Source organism: Ornithorhynchus anatinus, chromosome 4 (assembly GCF_004115215.2).
Source record: "Ornithorhynchus anatinus isolate Pmale09 chromosome 4, mOrnAna1.pri.v4, whole genome shotgun sequence".
Taxonomy (NCBI): Eukaryota; Metazoa; Chordata; class Mammalia; order Monotremata; family Ornithorhynchidae; genus Ornithorhynchus; species Ornithorhynchus anatinus.
In genome coordinates this window covers 41800131-41824529 of record NC_041731.1, presented here as the reverse complement: position 1 = coordinate 41824529, position 24399 = coordinate 41800131, and the positions used below count along the sequence as shown (strand labels likewise).

Here is a 24399-nt window from a genome sequence, read left to right as displayed (position 1 = left end):
GTACATCTTCAAAGCATGATGTTGGGTGGAATTAGATCCCTAACAAACTGAAGTATTACAACAGTTCAAACACATGGAATTAAAATAAAGCAAATTAGTTAATGATTTTATTACATTTCAGTGCTTCATAAAATAAATATGATAATATCAAACTTACAGTGAGAAATAAAGCACAAGCATGAAAAGCATGGTAACTGAAAAATTACACTCATGACTGTGTTTAATACTCAGCACTTTAGAAATTATAAAGCCTTTAGTTATTTATTTACAGGGAACCAGCTATCCCTAACACAATATATACAAAATTGCAACAAACTATAATCTTCAATATAAAAAAAAAAAATGGAAGGGTGGGGAAACTAACAAAACTGCGACATTATAGACATGCAGTTTGTTCTACTTAGTGTTTTATTATGTACCATATTTTCCCCTCTATATCCACAACGCACTTACCTCACATTTTTAAAGTTTATATAATAATTATACCCCGTGTCTTTAGAACTTCAGTTTCTCCCTACTGGTCTTTAGTGCCCTCTGCAGTACAAGATACATATTCAAGTAACACTTTAAAGTAAACAAGTGCAAACCTAACATACACGCCTATAAAGCCCTCAGGCAGTAGTGTCAAATCAAGGTACTGTAGCAATCAGTTAACTGTCCAATATGCTGAAACTACAGAGCTCTAGATGTTTATCTGAAAACATGCGTGCTGAAAGGAACCGTACATGCACAAAGAAACAGTTTGCGTTCAAAGCCAAGATTTATCTGCTGAAAAACACTAAAAGATTTTTAGGGCCATAATTCAAGATTTAATATTTCAACATGAAAAGAATTCAAAGCCGTTTCACTTATTTGAACTTTTTGAAACAACTGCAAATATCTGGTTAAAATGTGTTTTTTTTAAATGAGACAAAACAATATTACTTGATATCACCCCAAAATTTTTGTTTAAAAAAAAAAAAAAGGATTGCACATACTCGGGTTGGAGGATGCTGCTCATTCCAAATAAAGACAGGACACAGGAAGTAGAATTACATTTCAGGACATCATAAAAACATTAAAGGGTTTGTGATCATTCAAGTGCACCATCATTAGAGGAACATGCTCAGCCTGGAAATGTTCTACTTGTATCAAAAGCTGCCTTTATTAAAACAAATTAATAGACCATTATTCGAAATGGAAATGGCTCCAAAGAGTTTTGCCTAGGATCTGGCAAACTCCAAATGGAACATCGACTTACAATTTTTTGCCTCTTGATTGTGTCCCAGAAATAGTCATCTCTAAATTTGAAAAACTGATTTTACAGAGACAGATTTTGTAATCTTTCAGTGCTTTTAGTGACAAGATATTGTCATCGTCTATAACCTTTTTCTGAGCAGCATGGTTTGGAGACTTTTCAGGAATCTGAGTACTGGACTTAAAAGTTGGCAGTATATACAATTTGATATACATGAGAGTTCCTCAAAAGAAAATATGCCCCCAAACAAATTACTTTTTCCTCTAAAGATTGAATTGGAAAAGCTTGTGACCCAAAAATCAATACTCAGTTCTCCCACTGAAGATTACAGTTTATCGACAAAAGAAGTATCAGGTAAGAAAAGTGGAAGGTAGAGGTGTGAGGTGGAAGAGGAAAAGGGCCAGGGACACACACACACACACACACACTCACACACACAAATCATATCAATGTATTCCCAATTTGTACCGATGGAGAACTTCAAGTAAAAGGAAATCCACTGGTTGAGATCTTGCTACATGCACAGAGTTCCTCATTTGAGCATGTCAGTAGTTAGCATAGGCTGTAACAACAGATTGATGAAGTCATAAAAAAACACTGGCATTGTTCCTTCATTCTTTTTAATTTGCATCCATGTTTTGTGGGTGGAGTCTGCAGTTCTCGTTTTGTGTTTAGGAGCCTCTTTAAAAAACAGTTTATGGTTTTGCACATTCTGTACCCAATTGGAGAAAAATGGTCAATTTCTTCTTGCAACATAATCCACTGGGATTTATTCTCCCCAAGTTCAATGTCATTTACGAGTCTGAGTCTTCTTTGGCACTGCGGGCCGCTTGGCTTGCCACAAATGGTTATGAATAGTAAGAGCATCCACGCTGACAGACATGGTTTTGGCCGGAATCACATTAAACTGTTTTCGGTCTGAGCTATATTTATAAAGCTTGTCGATCATTTTCTTGGTGATGCTCTTTGGCCCCGTGCCCGTCAGCTTATAGATTTCTTCGGTGTCAGGGTAATAGCAATAAAGTGCCCTAAACTGGCAGCCAGCATCCCGAAATAGGATGATGTAGTGGTTGGCATCACACTTTTCTAGTTCCTGCATCAGAAGGAAGCAACAAGAGAGAAGAAAATATGCAGAGATTCACACTAGGAATGGTAAACAACTATAAACACATTCATTTACTCGGAAGCAAACAGTTCTTTGGCGTAACCCATCATCTAAATTAGAGAGGTAACCCTACATACGCCAATTTTAAAATACGAAAACAGTTCTTGGAACCTATGTCAGGTTTACTTAAATCATGTGAGATCTCCCAAATGGTTACCTTTTTGAGAGAGTCACAGGAACAAAGGGACTGGAAAGAGGAAAGGAAAGAAGGAAGGAAGCCCAATCCATTTGGCCACATCCACCTTCCCCTCTGTAGAGTAGGGATAGTGTAGCAGGAACTGGCCAAGAATATCAAGAATAATCTCAGCCAATTTGCCTGTTTTTTATTTGCTCGTACTGTTCTGACTGAAGGCTCATCAACTGAGTTCATTTATCTCCCCGACTAGCTCGAAATCTCCTCAAGGGTACCGATTGCACCTTTTAAAACTACTCTGCACTCCCAAGCACTAAATAAATGTTGTGGAAAACGAATATTCTGCACAATCTTTTTGTGGAAGACAATCCATTCACTATTATATTGACAGCATTTATTGAGCACCTGCGTAAAAAGCACCAAATGAGACTCCTGCCCTTGATGGCCTCACAATCTGATGGTCAGTCAAATCACTGAGATGAGACATAACAAAATATTTACTAAATGTGTTAGCCTATTCCTGGAATTTAGTCTAAATCTAGAAGTTATGTAACGTAGAGTTCTATAAACGGATTTGAAATTTATTTTCCTAATCTGGTTAAACAGTCAAAAACAGAGAAGGATATGGTAGGACTTTTGATGCAAAGCAATTATTTGAGCAGGATAAGAGACCATTAAATATTTTTTAAATCTAAGTAATTTTCTCTGTAAGATTTAGGCCCCTCAAGCATCCATCCTTTGGGATTTCAAAATTCTAACCACTGGTAACTTGAAAATATTCTCTTTCAAAATGCTTTTAATAAGGTTCCAATTCAAAATGGTACCCCTTTTTAAAGACTAGTTAGAGATAATATTCCTTTGTGGACAGGAAATGGGCTAAAAGATAGAAAATAAAGGTTAATAGCCACAGTTTAGGGTTAGAAAAGCCTAACCAATGGGATCCCTGGAATCTAGGCTGGGGTGCTTTTGCTTACACTTTCGTGAATGTCCTGGAAAAAGGGAATTTGCAGTTAAATCTCTAAATCTGCATATAACATTTAGGTCTCATGTGTTGAAATGCTATAAGGACATACTAAAACTGTGTGAGAGAGATGATAATGGCCAATAAGCTTCAATGTGGCAAGTACAAGGTAATCCATCTATGAAAAAGTATCCAAAGAGGGGCTAGAGGGGCTCAGTCGTGACTCAAGAAAGATCTCCAAGTCATCACTGCCTCTACTTTTAAATCATCTCTCCACATTACAGCATCACCCTAAACGACCAACCAAATGCCATGTCATAAGGAAGGGGATATAAAACAAACCACAATGTTTTCTTACTAAATAAAATAGTATCTTTGCACCCAAATGTGAAATACTGCTTGTAGCTCTATTTACTACAATTTAGGAGAACATAAGAGAGTTAGAGATAGGTTCAGAGTGTGACAAAAAAATATATGACCAGTAGAACAGAGAAGCTTCATCATGAAATTACAAATTGAACAAGTTAGGCCTCTTTAGCCTACTAACACAAATGCAGAAGGTGGTCATTGCCTGAAATCTATTAAATCATAAAGGGTGTGGGCTGGGGAAAAATGGAATTTTCATTTAGCAAATACCAATTCAATTAATGGTATTTACAGACGGATTCCTTTTTGCATATCACTATACTAAGCACTTGGGAGAGAATACAATAGAGATGGTAGACACTCTCCATGCTCTCAAGGAGTAAACAATATAGTGGGAGAAATCAATCACATTTTTGAGCACTCACTATGTGCAGACCACTTGGGAGAGTACAATATAACACAGTTGGGAGACCATTCTCTGCCCATAATGAGCTTACAGTCTAAAACGTGAGGCAGACATTAATAGAAATGAATTACGGATATGTACATAAGAGCTGTGGGGCTGAGGGATGAATTAAAGTGTGAAAATCCAAGTGCAAAGATGACGCAGAAGGGAGTGGGGGCAGAGGAAACGAGGATTTAGTCGGGGAAGGTCTCCTGGAAGAGATGAGTTTTTAATAAGGCTTCAAAGGTGGGGAGAGTGATTGTCAGATATGAAGAGGGAGGACTTTCCAGGCCAGAAGAAGGATATGGGTGAGGGGTTGGTGGCAAGATAAACGAGACTAAGGAAAAGTGAGTAGGTTGGCATTGGGGGAATGAAGGTGACAGGCTAGGTTTTAATAGGAAATCAGGGAAGTAAGGTAGGAGGCGGCAAGGTGATTGAGGGCTTTAGAGCCAATGGAAAGGAATTTCTGTTTAATAGGGAGATAGATAGGCAGCTATTGAAGAGAGATATTTTATAATACATTATGGATAGGAGAATCATCAGAATATAAAGATAGGTACTTAAGTGCTGAGGGGTGGGGGTGAAGTATCAACGTGCTTAAGGAATACAGATCCAAATGCACTGGCGACAGAAGGGAAGGACAGCAGAGTGGGAAATGAGAGGTTAATCAGGGAATTCCTGTTGGAGGAGATACGATTTTAATAAGTCTTTGAAGATGGGGTAATAACTGTGGTATTTTTTAAGCACTGTGGTAAACACAATATAAGTAGATCAGACACGCGAAATTTAGATGAAATCGAAAATTAGATCAGACACAGTCCCTGTTTTACATGGGGCTCAAAGTCTAAGAGGAGGGAGAAGGAATAGTATATCCCTATTCTACCAATCCCGGCTCGGCCACTTGTCAGCTGTGTGACTTTGGGCAAGTCACTTCACTTCTCGGTGCCTCAGTTACCTCATCTGTAAAATGGGGATGAAGACTGTGAGCCCCACGGGGGACAACCTGATTCCCCTGTGTCTACCCCCAGCGCTTAGAACAGTGCTTCGGCACCTAGTAAGCGCTTAACAAATACAAATACAAATACAAATGAAGACAATCAGGCCTAGAGAAATTAAATAACTTGCCCAAGGTTACAGGGCAGGGAAAGGGCAGAGCTTGGATTAGAACCAGGTCTCCTAATAAAAAATAATTATGGGATTTGTTAAGCATTTACTATGTGCCATGCACTGGATTAAGCAGTGGGACAGATACAAAATAATCAGTCCTTGTCCTGCATGAGTGTCACAGTTTAAGAGGGAGGGAGAAGAGATATGGAATTCCCATTTTCCAGATGAGGAAACTTGGGCCCAGAGAAAGTTAAGTGACTTGCCCAAGATCATATAGCCGGCAAGTGGCAGAGTCTATGCTCTTTCCACTAGCCATGCTGCATCTCTCTATACAGGTCAAAAAGATCAAAAGGTTCAAGGGGAAGATAAACCAATATATGGACAGTCACTTTAATTTAGAGTCTGTCTTCCCAGCTAAAATGTAAGCTCTTTGAGGATGGGAATTATGGTTTAAATAATTCTAATGCATTCTCTCAAGCACCTAGTATAGTGTTTGGCCCACAGTATGTGCTCAATAAATACAAATAACGAGCAGTTTAAATAAAGTTAGAGATGTTATGTGGCACGTTTGCAAACATTAGGATGGATCCTAAAGATGGCAATGATCACATGGTTGCTCCAAGATACCACAGTCAGAGATGGAACGATGGGATGGTGAGATTGATCTGGCCTGATGTAGTGATGGCATAATCTGTGCTACTAAATTTCCTTTTTAGGTTCTTGGCATGTGTCCGAATATTGAAGCTGTTTTGCATATGAACTTCTAATTGTAAATTTCCCCAAATAAAAGGTCTTCCTGCTTGTAATTATATTTTTATCATTTATAAAATCCAGTCCTTAAAACACCTAATACTGTACTTGCCTCCAATATCGAATTCTTGTGAGGTTCATTCACTTTTCCAGCCAGACAGCAATGAGATATAGCATTGTGAATAATTGGTTTGTTTGACTTGCTACTGGGCTCTTTAAAGAGTTTGGGGCCTAAAAAGAAGGAAAACCAACAAGAAATCAGGAAAATGAATGCCATGAAAATTGACCAATTACAGAAATACATTAATAGCTAAGAACTACCAATCTCAGCATGATAAATAAATGGGACAATTCAAACCCTTATAATAACCAAAGAACACCACACTGAGTTTAAAGTATGCTGATTAGGAATTGAACTTTTAAGTAATGAACTCCACATGTGATAGTATTACCTGTGTATTCTGCCACTGAAGCAATTGAAGATGCTGTGGAAGCATTTTCCCAGTCTCTTTCAGTATTTCTGCTAGGATTCCTGCTCAAAATTGGCAAGGATTCCATTGATTCAACACTTGAGGAGAGAGAATGGCACAAAGGTAAAAATGATATTAGAAGCTGGTTTGGTGAATGCCAATGTATTTGGTTACTCTTCTCACCTTCCAAGCCTTATTAAAATCACATCTCCAAAAAGCCTTCCCCAACTAAGTTTTCATTTCCCCTCTTCCTTCTACATCACCTATATACTTGGATCTGTACCGCTTAAGCAACTGATAGTAACCCCACCCTCAGTTCCACAGAATTTCTATACATACCTGTAATTTAACATCTGTCTCCCCTTCTAGAATGTAAGCTTCTTGGGGGAGGGAACGGTTTACCAACTCTGTACTATCCCAAATGCTTAGGACAGTGCTCGGCACACAGCAAGTGTTCAATAAATATCACTGCCTGGTTTGGTGAATTTTAAACACGGCAAGTATATGTTATTTGCCACTCAACCAGACGAGCGGCAAGAGACGTTAACACATAAAAGTCCCTCTCGTATGTTTAAGTTTGTAAATACAGTTTTGGTTTTAAAAAATCCTCTTTAAAATCTAACCACATGGTATTCACACCTAAAATAATCTCTATTCTGAATCCACCTTACCGTTGGGATGGAGTGCCTCCAGAATGTACGCTTTCAGCTTCTGTAGTTGCTGCAGATGCCAAGGACAGGCTGGAGCCAGACTGAGCGCTACTTAGGTTATCGGCTATTTTAAGAAGTTGAAAATAAAAACATGTTTGTAAACTTGGATCTGCTCTGAACACAGATCCGTACTCAGATGCACTGGATAAAAGTATACATGCCCATGGACATCTATTAATATCTATTTACACTGTTAAGTTGCAGTTTTCCCGGAACGGGGGTTTTGGCTGTTTTGCGATTAGAGATTTGTTGGGAAATAAGGGAAGGATCTGATAATACACATCTTCCTGAATAGAACACAATGCAATATCGGTACAGAGGGTTCTGCATGTGTGTGGGGTATCATTTAAGGCACAGATACTACAACTTCCCAATTTGAGCATCACACTCAATGATGGCTTAACAGAAGGAGAGGGCAAAGTGGCATCTGCTGCTGTTGACGTCTTAGATATTCCGTTCTAGGGAAGCAGCATGGCCTAGTGGAAAGAGCACGGGCCTGGGAGTCAGAGGCCCTGGGGTCTAATTCTGGCTCTGCCACATGTCTGTTGTGTGACCACAGGCAAGTCCCTTTACTTCTCTGTACCCCAGTTACCTCATCTGTAAAATGGGCATTAGGATTTTGAGTCCCCTGCGGGACAGTGAATATGTCCAACCTGATTTGCCTGTAACTACTCCGGCACTTAGTACAATTCCTAGCACAGAGTAAATGCTTAATACCCCATTAAAAGAGGAAAAATTACCATGAACTGCACCTATTCTCCCTACTAGTCATCTGACAATGCACACTGCTGGGCCCAGGGCTAGCGGGGAGTGTGGATGGTTCAGTGTAAATCATCACCACTGCAACACACTCAGTGCGTGACCTGTTGGCGGGAAAACATACCTTTCTCCACTTAACCACTGGTGTCTGAGCAATGCTAGGGACCAGAAAGGGGGCACTGCAGTATTTCATGGGCAAAATGGGCAAGTAGTTTTCAAAGACACTAACACACATGGACGTAGTCTTTGAACCAAAGGATTCAAAATGGCACATCTTTGAAACAAAGCTACTACAGCAACATTGTGAGTTTTCTGTAATGCAGGATTCCTTCAAAAATATAACCCCCGTTATCAGAGAACTGACCCTACACAGATTTAACCACTTACGCGTCGAAGAACATTTTGTTCCTGAATCACTGTATGATTCTTCCCGATGGACAGATTTTGGGCGTGTTTTTTTCAGTTTTGATTTAGGTTTGGTGAGTCCTTGCTCTTCTAAAATCTGTTGTTGCTTTCTTCTCAAGTACTCCTGTTTGATTAACTCTCGTCGTGCTTTTTCCTCTTCTTTTCGTATCCTGTCTTCTTCCGCTTTGCGCCTGAAAGCAATACGTACAGAATTCTATGGCTTTCAAAACAATTTCAAGTTAGAGAGGACCCGCTTCTCTGATTCCCAGTTGGATGATACACCAAATCATTTCAAACTAGAAACAAATGGAAAGACCAAAGTTATGGGCACCAGAGGGTCGAGGTACTGATCCTGGCTCTGCAAATGGTAGCCTGCTGGGCCTAGGTATTAGGGCCCACACACCAGAGGAAACGCAGACAACCAAACCTGTCCACTCAGGCTCTAAAGTTGATTTTTGGCCTGATTTCTCCGGGTGAGCATTCTACATGAAGCGAATTAACCAAATAACTGTCAGTCTCCATTTTACTCTGAATTGTGAATAGACTGAGAGTCCCAAATGGGAGAGGGACTATGTTCCACTCAATTTGCCTGTATCCACCCCAACACTTTAGTAGAGTGTCTGGCACGTAGTAAGCGCTTAACAAAAACCATCATTATTACCATTATTACCCAACCTCAATATGTACTCAGACTATTACACTGCACATTCCAAAAATTCACCTTAACATTAAACCAATCAGGTTTAGGACTGAGAGCTACCTAAGGTATCTCAAATAGTGGATAGGCCTAGCAAGAATCCTGGAAAATAGCTGGCCGATTTGGGCAACAAAGACCAGTGACTATCAAGGCAATCCCCTGCTGGATTACAGGGCTATGACTCCACATCAGTCCACTGTGCTGTGGTCATTTGGGCCATAAATGCATCTTGTTTCTGTCTGCCCTTTGCCATATGCTGCTCCCTTCCCACCTATTCATTTTTTGTACTCTGTGGCCAAGCCAGGATCCAACTGGCAGGGGTGAGAGACTACAAGCAGTACCGTGCAAATCACTAACACTATATCAATTCCTTCACACAGGTTCTCAATCCAAGTCTTGATTCCAAAGGGGAGTCTCCACTATCATCATTCTTCTGATCTTTAGGAATCTCCTCTGGTAATCTATTCTCATATATCATTAGCCTAACAAGAATTTCTTCAGATCTATTCTGAATCCCTCCTGTTGAAATGCAAAAACAACTTGACCCCGTCATCAGTACAATAAGAATTCTCTAAGGAGTCGGAAGGCTAAAGAGTAAGCTACCATTTGGTTCCAGATGCATCATGCTAAACATTAATATGCTGACAATTAAATACAGGAATTGATACGCTAAATATTCAAATGGTTTTCCCTCATTCTAATCGTCTTCTTTCCAAACCTCTATTTTACATAATCCATGATCGATGCAAACACTCTAGGCCTTTTGAATTATTGGCACAAGGCATAGTTTTGCTTGACATTTAAAAATATTGTTTACCTGGCTTCATCTCTTTTTAGCTCAACTTCTGCTTCAAGTTGCTGTTTCCGTGCACGGGCTTCTTCAGCTTTGCGCTGCTGTTTTAAGAGGAATGCTGCCCGTTTCTTAGCTAGCTCATCTTCTGCTTTTTGTTCATCCTGAAAGGTTGAAATATCTTTTATGCATATCAGACATATAAGTAAAAATTATTTTGTTATAAAAGACAGTTCAAACACAAATGATGGGAAAAGAGAATCAGACTGTGATTTCAAAGCACCAGAGGGAACACAGACAACCAAACTGACCATTAAGGCTCTAAAGTGGATTTTTTTGGCCTGATTTCTCCAGGTGAACATTCTACATAAAGCATGTTATCCAGATAATTATCAGTCTCCAGCTTGCTCTGATTAGTGAAGACCCAATCTCAATATGTACTCAAACAACTACATGGAATATTACAAAAATGCAGCTTAAAAGAACATTAATCCTAGCTATATATATATATATATATATATATATATATATATATGTATAGATCCTTCAAATCAGTTTCTATACCTACCTGCGAATTATTTTAATGTCCTCTCCCCAGCTAGATTAGAAGTCCCTTAGAGGCAGGGATCATGTCTACCTACTCTGTTGAACATTCCCAAGTGTTTAGTAGTGCTCTACACACAGTAAGCACTCTAATACCTTTGTTTGATTGATGTGTCTTTAGGGAATGCATATGAGTAATAAAAAAAAAAGAAGTATGAAAGACAGTCATACTGGCCTATAAAATAATGGCCTATAGAAAAATCTAACATTTAAGCAAAATACAGATATTATTGTAAAAACAATTTACCTACAAAAATGAACAATCCAAAACATAAATTCTCCAAATTTTAATGAATTATTGACAAGCTTTTCTAATTCTTGCAAAGATACTCAGAATTGCTACTACTAAATTCCTTAATTTAGAAGCAGCATAGCCTAGTGGATAGAAAATTCACCTAGGAGCTGGAAGGATCTGGGTTCTAATTCCGCTCCGCCACATCTCTGCTTTGTGACCCTGTCACTTCACTTTTCTGCTTGTATCTTCTCCAGAGCTCAGAATAACGTCTGGCACATAGAAAGTGCTTAACAGACTCCACTACTACGCTATTATTATTATTCTCCATAAATCGGTATAGCTGCAGCTTTAAGATTCACATTATCATTAGCCATTTGCTTCAAACCATTAAGGGCCTTTTTTTTAAAAAAAGAGAAACTTCTATAACACAACTGAATTATAATTTACTCTTGCCTCAGTTCGCATCATTTTTGAAAAAAAAAAAAAATTGGTGTATTTACCAGTGGCCCTTCCCCACATTTTATTTAGCTTTATCACTTTTTTCTGATTCTTACTTTTGCAACAATTTAATTAAATCTGTTAAATCTGTCTCCAAGTAGAATGTTTAATCGCCAATATCCCCATTACTGGGATCTCCCTTCTTCCATGTCCCAAAAAGGCAGTTTCCACATGCCTTAAAGAGAGGAGAAAATGGAGTGCATCATCAAATCTCACGTTTACAGGATCTTAATATTATAGCTTTACATCGGCCAGACCCCAGGTCTCCCCACATTCAAATCTCTCCTAAAAATTCCACTTTCTCCAAGTTTTTCTGATTAATTTCCGAGAACCTTGAGCCATATCATCACTTCAGTCAACTCTAGTGCTTACGAATGCGTTTTTACCCCCTCCTTAGTAGTCACGTATATCTCTGTAATCTTAATTTATTTTGACTACTTTAATAGTAAACAGCTTATATGTTTGTCTCCCCTTTTGGATGTAAATTTCTTTGGGGCAGGGAACATGTCACTTTTGTTATTCTGGACTTCCTAAACCTTCCCTTTCCAGTGTGGTCCCTCAATAAACACTGCTCCTTCTACTTTTCAAACACAGATAGAAGAATTACACTATTATTTCATTAATTATCAAAAGTTTTATGAAAGAAGCTTGGTGCAGGTGGAGCTAATTTTATGAGTACAGTAATAGAATATTTCCTTCTCCTTCCTCTTTACTGAAAAAGGAAGGGAAGGGGCAGAATTCAACAATAGTTCCTTGAAAATTTAAACTGACTTCTGCAACTTCACATTTTCTTTAAAGTTATGGAACTAGACTCTTGCTAGGATACCACACAGACTGAAAAAAGGTCCAAATAAAATCACTTTCCCACCCCACCATTACAACAACGCTCAAGTGTGCACTGACCTTGAAAAAGAACCCAACACCAGGTTTCTGATCGCATTCGTTTATTAAATCCACCGAACTATCCTGATTCTCTAGTTCTCCCTCTTCATCTGGCGCTTTCAAATCTGACAGATCTACTTCAATGAGATTAGCCTTGCTCCTCAAGGGTTCTTCCACAGGAACATTTTCTTTTCCTGAGACCTCTGAAGAGCTTAACGCTGTTTCTTTCAAACTACTATTCACAACCTCTTGGCTCACTTGTTCCGTTAGAATGTTCGCATCTTTGGAAGTGGCCAAAACGAAAGACCGCTGGTTACTCTCATCAAGGAGCCTGTAGCTGTCGAAGAAAAAGTTTTCTTGGCCACCATTTCCACGTTCAGGGGTACTTTCAAAGGAGGCTTCTGGAGGTGTCCGTGGATGGGCATGAGGAGGAAATGGCCTTAAATGAGGCAGGGTTTCCAGACTCGGTGTTGGGGTTTTAATACGGGATGAGCTCTGCTGCCGGTCTTTAGCAACTTTGAGGTCAGCTGGCCGTGCTGACCGGGGACTCCGGCCCTGACCAAATCGAGGTTTCCGATGCCCGGTCATTCCAGGTGGGGAGAGGGGTTCAACAAAATGGATGGCCGGCTTGACCTTCTGCTCCTGAGAGTTGTTTCTAGTGGTTGGCGTTGGTACCGTTGGAGATTTCAAAAGAAGCTGTTCTTGTTGTTGAGATATCTTTAAGATAGCTTGTTGGAGCGAACTAATGGTTTCGTTCAGCTTCTCAATAGAAAGATCGCATTCATTCATCTCAACTACCTCTGCAACGTTTTCCTCTAGGAGAGCGGCAGAAATCATCTTACTTTTCTCAAGTTCATTCATAGAGGCAGGATCTCTAGATTTGTGTTGCTGGACAAAAGCTACATTTTCCTGGATTTTCATTTTTATCGCCTCTTGTGGATCATTTAGGAAATCCTCTCTCTCCTCATCTTTTACAAGAAATTCTTCAGTTTTAGAGCTTCCCTCATCAAACTCCTCACCGTTGTGCCTAGAATATTCTTTGGAAAAGTGTTCCGGTTTAAGTGGCTGAGGAACAACCTCTGCCTTGCCCTTTTTAACTACGTGCAAAAAAGCTGCTTTACCCAACTTCAGACGCTGTCTAGCAGACAGAGCCTCCATTTTTTTCTTTTGGGCTTCTATTGCTCTTCGCTTTTCCTCTAATTGCATATGGAGCTGAACTAGCTCCGAAGCCAAGAGATTCGCATGGTCTTTATTTTGCCTGTTAGGGCTTTGTTCTCTCTTTTGCTTCCATGTAGTCAGAGGGGCTGGGCAGCATTCTGACGCATCTGGAGTGGTCTTCTGGGAACTACTGGTACTGGATTTTGCTTCGTAGCTATTTAGTCTCTGGAGTTTTCGTTCTGCAAAGCTAGTCATTCGTACACTCCCACTAGCCATGGAAACACTGCTAAGCTGAGAAATAGTACTCAGGCAAGGACTTGAACGCCCGCTGGCATCATCCTTGTCTTCGTGCTCCTTCACTTTCATATCCTCTTGAAGTTTTGCAGATTCTTCCTCTCCTACATATTTCACAATAGTAACTACCGGAGTGTCGTCTCTGATTAAATCTTGTTCAGCATCTTCTATATCTAGGATGTCTGAGTCTGAGTCCTGTCTTATCATAGCCCATGACGTATCTGGTCCAGGGGAATGAGCACTTCTTAGAGAGCTAACATTTACTTTGCCTGGTACATCTTCTTCAGCTCTGGTAACATGAAGAAAGAAGCCTTCAGCAGAATGTTCCGGAGGTAAGTGATCTAAACCATCGCTAATCAAAGGTCTACGGAGTTCTAATCCAGTGTCCGTTGAGCGAAATCCTGAATCAGCGGTAGCAGAATCTGTGCCAAATTCTGAACTAGGGATTGGAGTAAAAGTTCTATTGAGGTTGTGATCGATGTGATTGTTATTTGTCTTCTTCCGACCCGAAGGCTGATGTCCTTCATTAAGTCTCTTGGTCATGAAGTTCCTTTGTTTCCCTTCCCCACATTCATCCTCCTTGTTAATAATCTGTTTCTCTTTTGCTGGTTTCAGCACTGCCGGCATTAAGGGCTCCAAGAAAAAACTCTCAGGTTTACCTTCTACATGCTCCACTTGACTTTTAGGAGAACGGGCACTTGCAACTAAACCAGAGGCCCGACACGATGTACTTGGCAGTTCTAGTTCACCTCGGATGGGAACTTCATCTGCCCTAATTAGGGCAACAAGTTCTTCATCTTCATCCTCAATATCAACATTATTCAGCAAGCTTTTTCCATTAGTTTTGACAGATGCAGGAGGGGGCTGATGTTTTGGGGTAAGATTAACGATATTTGAAGCCAGGCTGTCTTTGCTGATAGATCGAGCTAAACTAATGCTATCACCAGAACCAGGGTCCACGTCACTGCTTGTGGCATGATGAAGAGCAAAGGGCGTTGGTTGAGATAAGGGTCTAAAAATAAGGGAAGAGGTGGAGAAAAATTACTCAGGTACCGAGTACCCAAAATACTAACTCTAAGCAAACGGACACTTCAGCTTGAAATCCTTCAAGCAGTCCAGTGCCTTTCCCCAGCCCTTCCCATTCCCCACAAAAGACGACACTAAAATCCTGATCTCGTACATACCTTTCAGAGTTAAAAGTATATTTCACACACAGGTAAACTCACACAACACAAAAGAAGATAACCAACCTGGGCCTTTTTTCTGGCCAGGCTATCACTGCGGTACGGGGCTGTCCATCGACGCGAGTCAAAGAATTGGAACGATGTCGCTGATCTACAATTCAGGGGAGGAGAACAAGTGAATCTTGTAAATGGCAAATAATTTTATACCATTTTGAACAATTCTATGTTCATTTTTACACCAGGAGATGGCAGTGTCAAGCAGAGAACCTAGTAGCCGTTTCAGCATGAAGAATTTACTGCTTCAATAAGACTTAAAAATTTTCAATACGACATAAGTGTGAGGTCCCACAAGTTGAAACGTAATAATAATAATAATAATGATGTTGGCATTTGTTAAGTGCTTACTATGTGCTGAGCACTGTTCTAAGCGCTGGGGTAGACACAGGGGAATCAGGTTGTCCCACATGGGGCTCACAGTCTTAATCCCCATTTTACAGATGAGGTAACTGAGGCACCGAGAAGTTAAGTGACTTGGCCAAAGTCACACAGCTGACAAGTGGCCAAGCCGGGATTCGAACCCATGACCTGACTTCAAAGCCCGTGCTCTTTCCACTGAGCCACGCTGCTTCATACCATGATAGCATGGAAACATCTTAAGAGGCCTAATTATAGCTGCAATTGATCAGTTTAGTATAACCTCATTACCCCTTAAAAAAACAGGGAACGCCTCAGTAAACAAAGCCACAACTTCATCCTAAACCTTAACATTGGAACTTTTAATCAAATGTTCTCAAGCATTGGAAAGCTATTCCCTGTAATATAACATTACTGTCAATGTATTCAAAAGGCACTAATGTTATAATTATTTCAAAAATTGAGACTGAGTCAAAATGCTTCTAGTTTATACCCAGAGAAAAATCTTAATACTGATTAGGGGAGTATGTAGCATATAAAAGGAGAACTGAACTATTTCAGGAGAACTGAACTGAACCTACTCCATGTTCACACCCCCAACAGATCATTCAGACCCTAAAATCCTCTCTGGGCCTAAATCATATGTTAGCCATCTACCAAATGATCTGCTCCAAATGGCCCAACTGGGTAATTCACATGATTCTGAGTCATGAAATTTCTGTTTAACATAACTTCAAGGATTAAATAAACTGATCAATTTTTTCAATCCACCACTTTACATGGGCTGGGAAGCCTAAACACTGCTACTCAAGATAATTTCATACTTTAGAAAAGAAGCTGACCATGTTTTCCCACCACCACCAATTATTAAAAGGTGATCTGATTTAAAGAAAAAAAAAGAGGGGAGGCAACATAAATCCACTATGGGAGGGGAAAGAAAAGAACTACAACAGAAAGGGCTTACCTGAGCCATCCTCCCCCTGTAACGTTTTCTGTTGTTTCTGTCTCAATGGCAATAAAGGATGGGATGGGCTAAAGGCAGGGGTTCCCTTCCCACTAAATGCAGAATATAAGATTTGATTAGTATTGTACCCAATCATAGAATAAATTGGCAAAATAAAAGAGAAAATTGGAGGGGAAAACCGATTCACATATTCTCATTTCAAATTTTGAGATTCATCATCATGAAATTGGACTGAAAAATTCAAATAATCCTGAACTGGAGAGAGAAAAATCTAAATATTTTAGGAAACTAAGCTTGGAAAGTGTCCTGAAACCTATTGTTAGGAACAAGATGTAAGAGAGCAAATTTAAGTATGTTGCTAAAACAGAGAAAATAAACAGAAGCATTTTTAAGAAGTCAATAATTCTTAAAAACACAATTCTTCAAAAATGAGTAAGATTTAATCAAATATAAGGAAATCAAAACTTTTGAACATTAAAAATAATTACACAAGTAATTTATGGCATGGTATGGATGTCTAAGATATCAAAAACACTAATATCTTATTACATAAACTCACAAAAAATTGCACAAGGATCATAATTTTATGTAGTGACAACAGTGCCTTTGAAAAATGACTTAAATGACTTATAAAATGTCAAAACTCAGTTACTGTCTATATTGGCTTGATTTTCCTACGGATATTAATCATCTTTGGTAAGCAGTCTATGGCTTGATCAACGAAGAGTGAAACAGCTTATGAAGTCTGCAAATAATTTCAGATAATATAAAAGGAAATGACAAAACCAGTTCTACCAAAACATGTTTTCATTATGTGTGTGGGCTAGAATGTTGTTAGGGAATGGTCTTCCAACCACGAGTGACTGCTTAGATTCAGGGTACACTGCATGGCCAGAAGAAATGGGCATGGACGTATGCATCAGTAGTGGGAAAAGTACAGTACACGCTTTCCTTAGTAAGGGGTTTGTGCAAATGCCCTCCTTGTGTTTGGTGGGAACTGAGCATATCTGAAATAAAATCATAAAATTTGGGAAGATAAATTATTCAAACTCTCAATGTAAACTCTCCCTAAAAACCTAGATGGGGGGAAAAAAGCCAATCTCCTCAAAATGCATACTTTTTTCCCCAAATTGATATCAGAACATTATATCATTTCCTAGCATTAATTCACATTTCCAGGTATTAGCTTGACTTGGTAAACCATGACTACTAATGCTTTTACATAGCAAATCTCAGTTACATTACATGCAACCACCAACTACTGAACTACACCATATTTCTTCATGTCTGAACTATTTAAATATAACCTTTAAGATATTTTCTTGTTTCTTATCAACTTGAGCTAATAAATCTTGATGTATAAATTTTTATACAGCTGTAATAAGATGCTCCCAAAGATTATCTCTTCAATACATGGTCTGTGGAGAAAATATCTAAATACGGACCAAAATCAGATCTCTTCTCCCAAATACTTTATGTATATGCCCATTAAAGATAAAAGATTTCTCTTCTGAGTCCAAGATCACCTCACGTCAAATTTAGCAAGTGGCACAAAACAACACTAGCAGAGTTTCCAAAAAAAAAATCCCACAAGCCCATAACATTTACTTGTCAAATATGTCCAGCTCCCTGCTAACAAACTGAAAAAGGAGAGGCAAGACGTTTACTTTGTTTGGACTGATCCCAAAGTATCACAGGGATGTTTGTTTGAAACTATAAACAAATGGATTCCTGGCTTTGAGACTGCCTGCTCATTCATGTCTCCTGATGGGCCTTAATTTAATCCAACTGGAAGCAACTGACATTGGGTATGGGGGAGGTTTTGACACATTTGCTCTCCACACACACTCACATTGTTAACTTGGCAGAGCCCTGGACCTGACAGTTTATGGGGAGGAGGGAGAGAGAGAGAGAGAGAGAAATAAAAAGACGACTTGATCCAGGGAGAGAAAAAGAACCTTAACATTATCTTTTAATAATGCATAAAAGAATGACTCTGGGTTTCCCAAGGCAGCACAAAGGAATATGATTCCAAAAGCATTATCCCCATCTGGGCAAGTTCACCTTGCCAGTGTTGTCGGGCATGAAGGGTTTAATATATCCTCTGCGGATTATGGTAAGAAATTAGTTTCTCCAACAAAAAAAATCATTTCAAAAAATTTGTAATATGAGGTGCAGATTCAGTCAGAAATCAACAGGCTTGGTGTTTTTTTCACCAACTACCTTAATGGTTACGTGGATCAGTGCCTGTTTCATTTGGAAAGACTTTGACTACCTCCATTTTCAGCAAACTATGCATGTTATTGTAAATACCTATGGCCCTTTACATTGTCTTTGCTGAATTACTGAACAACCTATGAGTAATCATTTCAAAATTATTCCTTTAATCTGCAATTATTTCACCTACCTTCTCACATGCTACATTCCATTGCCAAATGCATCTGCCTTCTGGTTGCCAATTTTAAAATTTCACCCAAAATCTGGATTAATTCTCCTCAAATCAGACTCAGAATCACCCAAATGACAAAGGGAAGCTAGAAGGTGTCACCTTCGCTGAGAAAGACAGACTTACAGATAGTCAGATTCTTCAGGGTGCAGGTAATACCTGTTACAAGCCTCCGGTGCGAGTTGAGCGGAAGGCTGCGGTTCTGCGGGGCTTGAAGAAGCGGGGCTTGCCATGAAACTTCGTTTTGTTGCATTGGAAATGGGAACAGGTGGACGATTGCTTTTTTGATGTAATATTGCTTTAGCTGCACAAAACATAGATTTACAGAAAACTCAGTATTTCTCCCAACCTCTAAAGAGGGTGGCGAGAAGTGTGAAAAAGTTAGCTTCCAACATCTCCTTCCAAACTGTAATTAATGTATCGATCAATAGGATCATTAGTGAAAATAATTAGGATAACACCCAAGAGTAACCTTCAGCACAATTTCACTGAATTTCTTCAATGAAAGAAATTCAACTGAATTAGGAAATTTGAAATACTGCACAACCTAGAGATGATGAATAGCTTGCTGCATTGTACTTTCCAAATGCTTAATATAGTGCTCTGCACGAATTAAGCGCTGAATAATTACAATTGAACCTAGCCAGATACCTCCAACCTAATACTTAACTCAAGTTCTCAAGCGGTAAAATGACAACACAGAAATCAGAGGATGTGCTATAGCACCATGAACTCAAAAGCATCTTAGTTTAAATTTATTATGCATAGATAATGTAGACTAGACAACAAGCTCATTGTGGGCAGGGAACGTGCCTATCAACTCTAGTATACTGTACTTTCTCAAGCACAAAGTACAGTGCTCTGCACACAGTAAGCACTCAATAAATACGACTGACTGACTCCCAAGTCTCCCAAACTGCAAAAGAATGCATGTAACTAGAAGTTATGGTCTCGCTGACATTTTATTGCTAGAGGTAAATGGGTTTTGTTTCTTAATATGAAAACTTGAGAAACTGTGAGGATGCAAAAAATTCCCATAGGTATTGCAAGATTATTCCCTCCAAAGAGGTTACAACAATAATAATAATGGTGATTTAAGTGCTATGCGCCAAGCACTGTACTAAGTGCTGGGGTAGATAACTGAGTCAGAGGTCATGGGTTCGAATCCTGGCTCTGTCACTTGTCAGCTGTGTGACTGTGGGCAAGTCACTTCACTTCTCTGGGCCTCAGTTACCTCATCTGTAAAATGAGGATTAAGACTGTGAGCCTCATGTGGGACAACCTGATTACCCTGTATACCCCAGCGCTTAGAACACTGCTCTGCACATAGTAAGCGCTTAATACCAACATTATTATTATTATTATAATCAAATTGGACACAGTTCCTGCCCCTCAGAGTGCTCACAATCCAAGTAGGAGGGAGAACAGATGCTGAATCCCTATTTTATAGATGAGGAAACTGAGGTAGGGTGAAGTTAAATGACTTGCCAAAGGCCAGACAGGAGGCATGTGACAGAGCTGGGATTAGAATCCAGGTGCTGACTCCCAAGCCCCATACTCTTCCCAATGAGCTATACAAAAACTCACTTAAAATTACTTACATAATGAATGTGCTTTTATTCCCTAAAGTATGGTTCAAAACCTTAATTCGTAATTTACGTAATTTATATACATCTCTGTGTGTGTGTATATATATGTATGTGTGTGTGTATATATATGTGTAGATATCATACAGATCATCAAAGCCAACTCTTAGTCACTCACCATCTTTTATTTCTTGAATATCCCTAGGCTGTACGAAGTCTGGCTTAACATTCTCAAACCACCAGAATAGTTCAGCAATAAAAACCATCACATTAGGCTAAAAGAAAAGAACAAGTATAAGTGGATTATTTACTACTTTGGTTCAAAATTGTATTTAATTATATTTGTTACCTTTAACACTAAAGGAGCATACAGCATATCTTCCAAGGTGAGATAAAAGCATTTGTTTAGGTACTCATTTGAGAATTCTCTCAGAAGCTGGATATTATAAAGACTATCTGCTATCGACGTCACTTCCTTCAAACAAATATCTGGAGGGAAGAAAGACATTTGAAATTTATTTCAAGAAAAGTTTCGCTTCACAATCTTTTTCACTAACAATTCTATACTAGAGTTTGTGGGGAAAAAAAGCCTAAAAGAATAGCAACATTTCACTAAAGCATAAAAGCGGGGTCAAAACCTCTGAGGACCATCACATCTTTAGGGCAACATTCTTTCTAAAAAACTATATTCACCTTTCTCCACGTCTTCAACACTCATATATATACTATATGAGTATATACTATAGTATATATATATATAGACAGAGAGAGAGAGAGCCACCTGTAATTTATTTTAACATTTGTCTCCCCTTCTAGTCTTGTGGGAAGTGATCGTCTATACCAACTATAATGTACTCTCGCAAGAGGTCAGTACTCAGCAACAATAAGCACTCACTATATCTCTTTGATAATTGCCACAGACATTTTTTTGAAGAAATAACAGTATTCTTTTTGTACCACATAATTGTAAGGAGTGCTAGGGACACATGCTGGAAGAGGAGGAGGGTGAGAACGAAATGACATAGTAGTGAGGGAGAATTCCTTTGTTGAGAAGGGACTGCTGAGGGAATTAATACACTGACTACTGGAATGCAGGATTTACAAGACTGCAATAGAATAACAATAATAATAATGATGGCATTTGTTAAGTGCTATGTGCCAGGCACTGTACTGAGCGATGGGGTGGATACAAGCAAATCGGGTGGGACACAGTCCTGTCCCACATGGGGCTCACAGTCTCAATTCCCATTTTACAAATGAGGTAACTGAGGCACAGAGAAGTGAAGGGACTTACCCAAGGTCACAAAGCAGACAAGTGGTGGAGGTGAGATTACACTCCATGACCTTCTGACTCCCAGGCCCATGCTCTATGCACTATGCCATGCTGCTTCCCGTAGAAGTAATAACAGGTATCCGCTTACCTTTCCCTGCATTATCCCTTCCATTTCTCCTTTTTTCTTCCCTTTTCCTTCCTCCATCCCTTATGGCTAGACTCAATTTTTTATGTAATGAGCATAACTGCCCCACCCATGCTTTGAAGGTAATAAAAACTGTGTGGGAAAAGCGGAACAATAATATAATATGGCTTGTTATTCTCAACAGAAATTTCATGAAATGGTTCAGATTTCACACATAAAAGGGAGACACCTGAAGTACTAAAATATAAGTGTGGATAATGTTTAAAATGTATATTTGAACGAACTTGAAGAAAAGCTTCTTATCAGCAGAATCTACTGTGCTCAAGACTACTGGGGAAGGGCCTTGTCTGTGGGAAATACTTTTAGTTGGGGGCAAGAATCTGCACAAGAAAAGTGAACCAAAAGTGGGGACTGTGCGATACTGACTAGCACTTTTAGGTTAAGCATCATTAGATGCACTTAATAGCCTGGCCCTGATACCATGTCCACTAGATTGATAAACTGCACTCCAGATTTTTCCAGCCTCCAGCCTTTCCCTCCACCCTACCACTGCCCAAGTGACTACTAAAGGAAGAATTCTAGGGGTAAGCTTATAAAGATGAGAAACTGAATGCACAGCAAGTACTCAGCATCCTTAGGATTCTCGGAAATTGAGAAAACGGGCATGGTCGTCCAAATCTCCCAGACAAAAACTAATTCATGCATGGGCACAAACAAGTGGTTGCAAGCTAATTCTGAAGTGTATCGTCAAATTAAATGGATACCATTTTCCTTTGGGCTTCAATTAAAAATGGTCCCTTGCATAAGTGATATGTATGTAGGTTTCATCTGCACTTAAAGGATCACTGGTTTTGTACCATTTAGATTTGATTACTTATATGCTACTATGATGAATATTTCATAGGACTCTAGGGTAATAGGAGTGCATCCAAGCCAGGTTGCACAAGGAATCATCATCTTGAAAAAGAGAAGCAGCTCAATTTAGTGAATAGAGCATGGGCCTGGCAGTCTAAAGGGCCTGGGTTCCAATCCCAGCTCCTCCACTTGTCTGCTCTGTGACCTTAGGTAAGCCACTTAACTTCACTGTGCCTCAGGTAACATCTGTAAAATGGAGAATAAGACCATGAGCCCCATGTGGGACAAAGACTGTGTCCAACCTGATAAGCTTTATCTACCCCAATGCTTAATACAGAGCCTGGCACATTGTAAGCGCTAACAAATACCATTAAAAAATACAAATGGCAGCAGAACAGCATAACCACTTGGGGGATACTGCATGCACAACTACAATGAATTGAGCAATCATTAGAAATTTCTAGGAAAAATGTGCATTTTTTCCCCTATTATGATTGAACTGTACAGACATGGAAAGTTTAGTTTTTTTGCACGCCTTATTCCAGCAGTGCAATATTTTTTCAAATGAGCATTCTACCCAAACCCCATAAGGTTTCACGTGAGGCAGAAGTCGGCATTATACACATTTGATGAGGAGGTAACCAAGGCAAACTCCTTAGGGAAGCAGTGTGAACTTCTTGACCCCTCCAACCTAGTTTTTTGCCCTTTCACTCTAGAGAAATTGTCCTAAGGTCACCAATAATCTCCTTCTTGCCAAATCCAACAACCTCTTGGCCATCTTAATCTTTTTCGTTCTCTCAGCTGCCTCTGACGTTGTGGACCATCCCGTCTCCTGGAAACATTACCTTATCTTGGCTTCATTGACACGATTCTCTCCTGGTTCTCCTCCTAACTGCTCCTTTTCAGTTTCTTTTGGAGGTTCCTCCTCTGCCTCACCTTCTAAACTGTCGGGTTTCCTCAAGGCTCGGTTCTGGGCGCCTTAATATTCTGCACAAACACCCACTTTCTTGGAGAACTCATTCACTCTCAAGGCTTCAAACTCTATGCAGATGATTCCTCAATCTACCTCTCCAGTCCTATACTCTCATTCAGTGCAGTCCTGCATTTCCTCCTGCCTCCAGAACATCTCTATTTAGCCTTCTAACCTACCCCTCAAACTTACCATGTCCAAATTAGAACTCCTCATATTTCCAACCAAACCTATCCTCCCCCAGACTTTTCCCATTACTACAAACAACATCATCACCCTCTGTTTCACAAGCCCTTAACCTTGGCATTATGCTCGATTCATCTGTCTCATTCAACCCACGTATTAAGTCTGTCACCAAATCCTGCCTGTTCTGCCTTCATAAAATTTCTATGAATGTTTATAGAAATTTCTATGAACTGAGCAGAAGGGAACATGTCCACCAACTCTGTTGTACCCTCCCAAGTGTTTAGCACAGTGCTCTGACCACTGTAAGTTCTCAATAAGTACCACCGGTGATACCATGCAAATATGGGTACTGTTGCTTCAACTGCCCAGATACACACGAACAACATTTACAATAAGAAATGCTCTATCAACTCATTCTCTTCTGGTTTCGGTTGATCTTTTACATGTGCTAAAGGGAAAAAGTATGATTATTCACTTACCATCCAGTTTCATTTGTTCTGGGCAATAGTAATGTATCACAGCTAAAAGAGCAGCACCATCACTGCCATCTTTCATAAGATCTTCCAACAATGGAAAGTAGGGCAGCTGCCTACTTGAAAGATGTTCTCGTCGATAGCGAACCTGTTTTTAATAAATGGAAAAGTATTTTCGTAAGGGATAACGCGTTGCTCTACATACACTTCAAAACTATCAAGAATTCCTCACTCTTTT

General features: G+C 39.5%; 1 protein-coding gene across 4 annotated transcripts in view; it reads right to left on the bottom strand.

Moving 5' to 3' along the window:
- Nucleotides 1-79: 79 nt before the first annotated feature.
- CAMSAP1 (calmodulin regulated spectrin associated protein 1) overlaps nucleotides 80-24399 on the bottom strand; it is an 88685-nt gene continuing 64365 nt past the window's right edge. For 3 of the 4 annotated variants that reach the window (XM_029062423.2, XM_029062422.1, XM_029062426.1), the window contains 13 exons: nucleotides 24168-24309; nucleotides 20609-20748; nucleotides 20438-20534; nucleotides 18800-18977; nucleotides 16228-16319; nucleotides 14916-15000; nucleotides 12235-14677; nucleotides 10023-10159; nucleotides 8491-8699; nucleotides 7306-7408; nucleotides 6617-6732; nucleotides 6277-6395; nucleotides 80-2330 (listed from right to left, as the gene is read on the bottom strand). In XM_029062423.2, the coding sequence (XP_028918256.1) occupies nucleotides 2028-2330; nucleotides 6277-6395; nucleotides 6617-6732; nucleotides 7306-7408; nucleotides 8491-8699; nucleotides 10023-10159; nucleotides 12235-14677; nucleotides 14916-15000; nucleotides 16228-16319; nucleotides 18800-18977; nucleotides 20438-20534; nucleotides 20609-20748; nucleotides 24168-24309 (4164 nt within the window). In that variant the 3' untranslated portion in view covers nucleotides 80-2027. The remainder of the gene's footprint in view (nucleotides 2331-6276; nucleotides 6396-6616; nucleotides 6733-7305; nucleotides 7409-8490; nucleotides 8700-10022; nucleotides 10160-12234; nucleotides 14678-14915; nucleotides 15001-16227; nucleotides 16320-18799; nucleotides 18978-20437; nucleotides 20535-20608; nucleotides 20749-24167; nucleotides 24310-24399) is intronic. The other variant, XM_029062427.1, reaches the window with a different exon arrangement.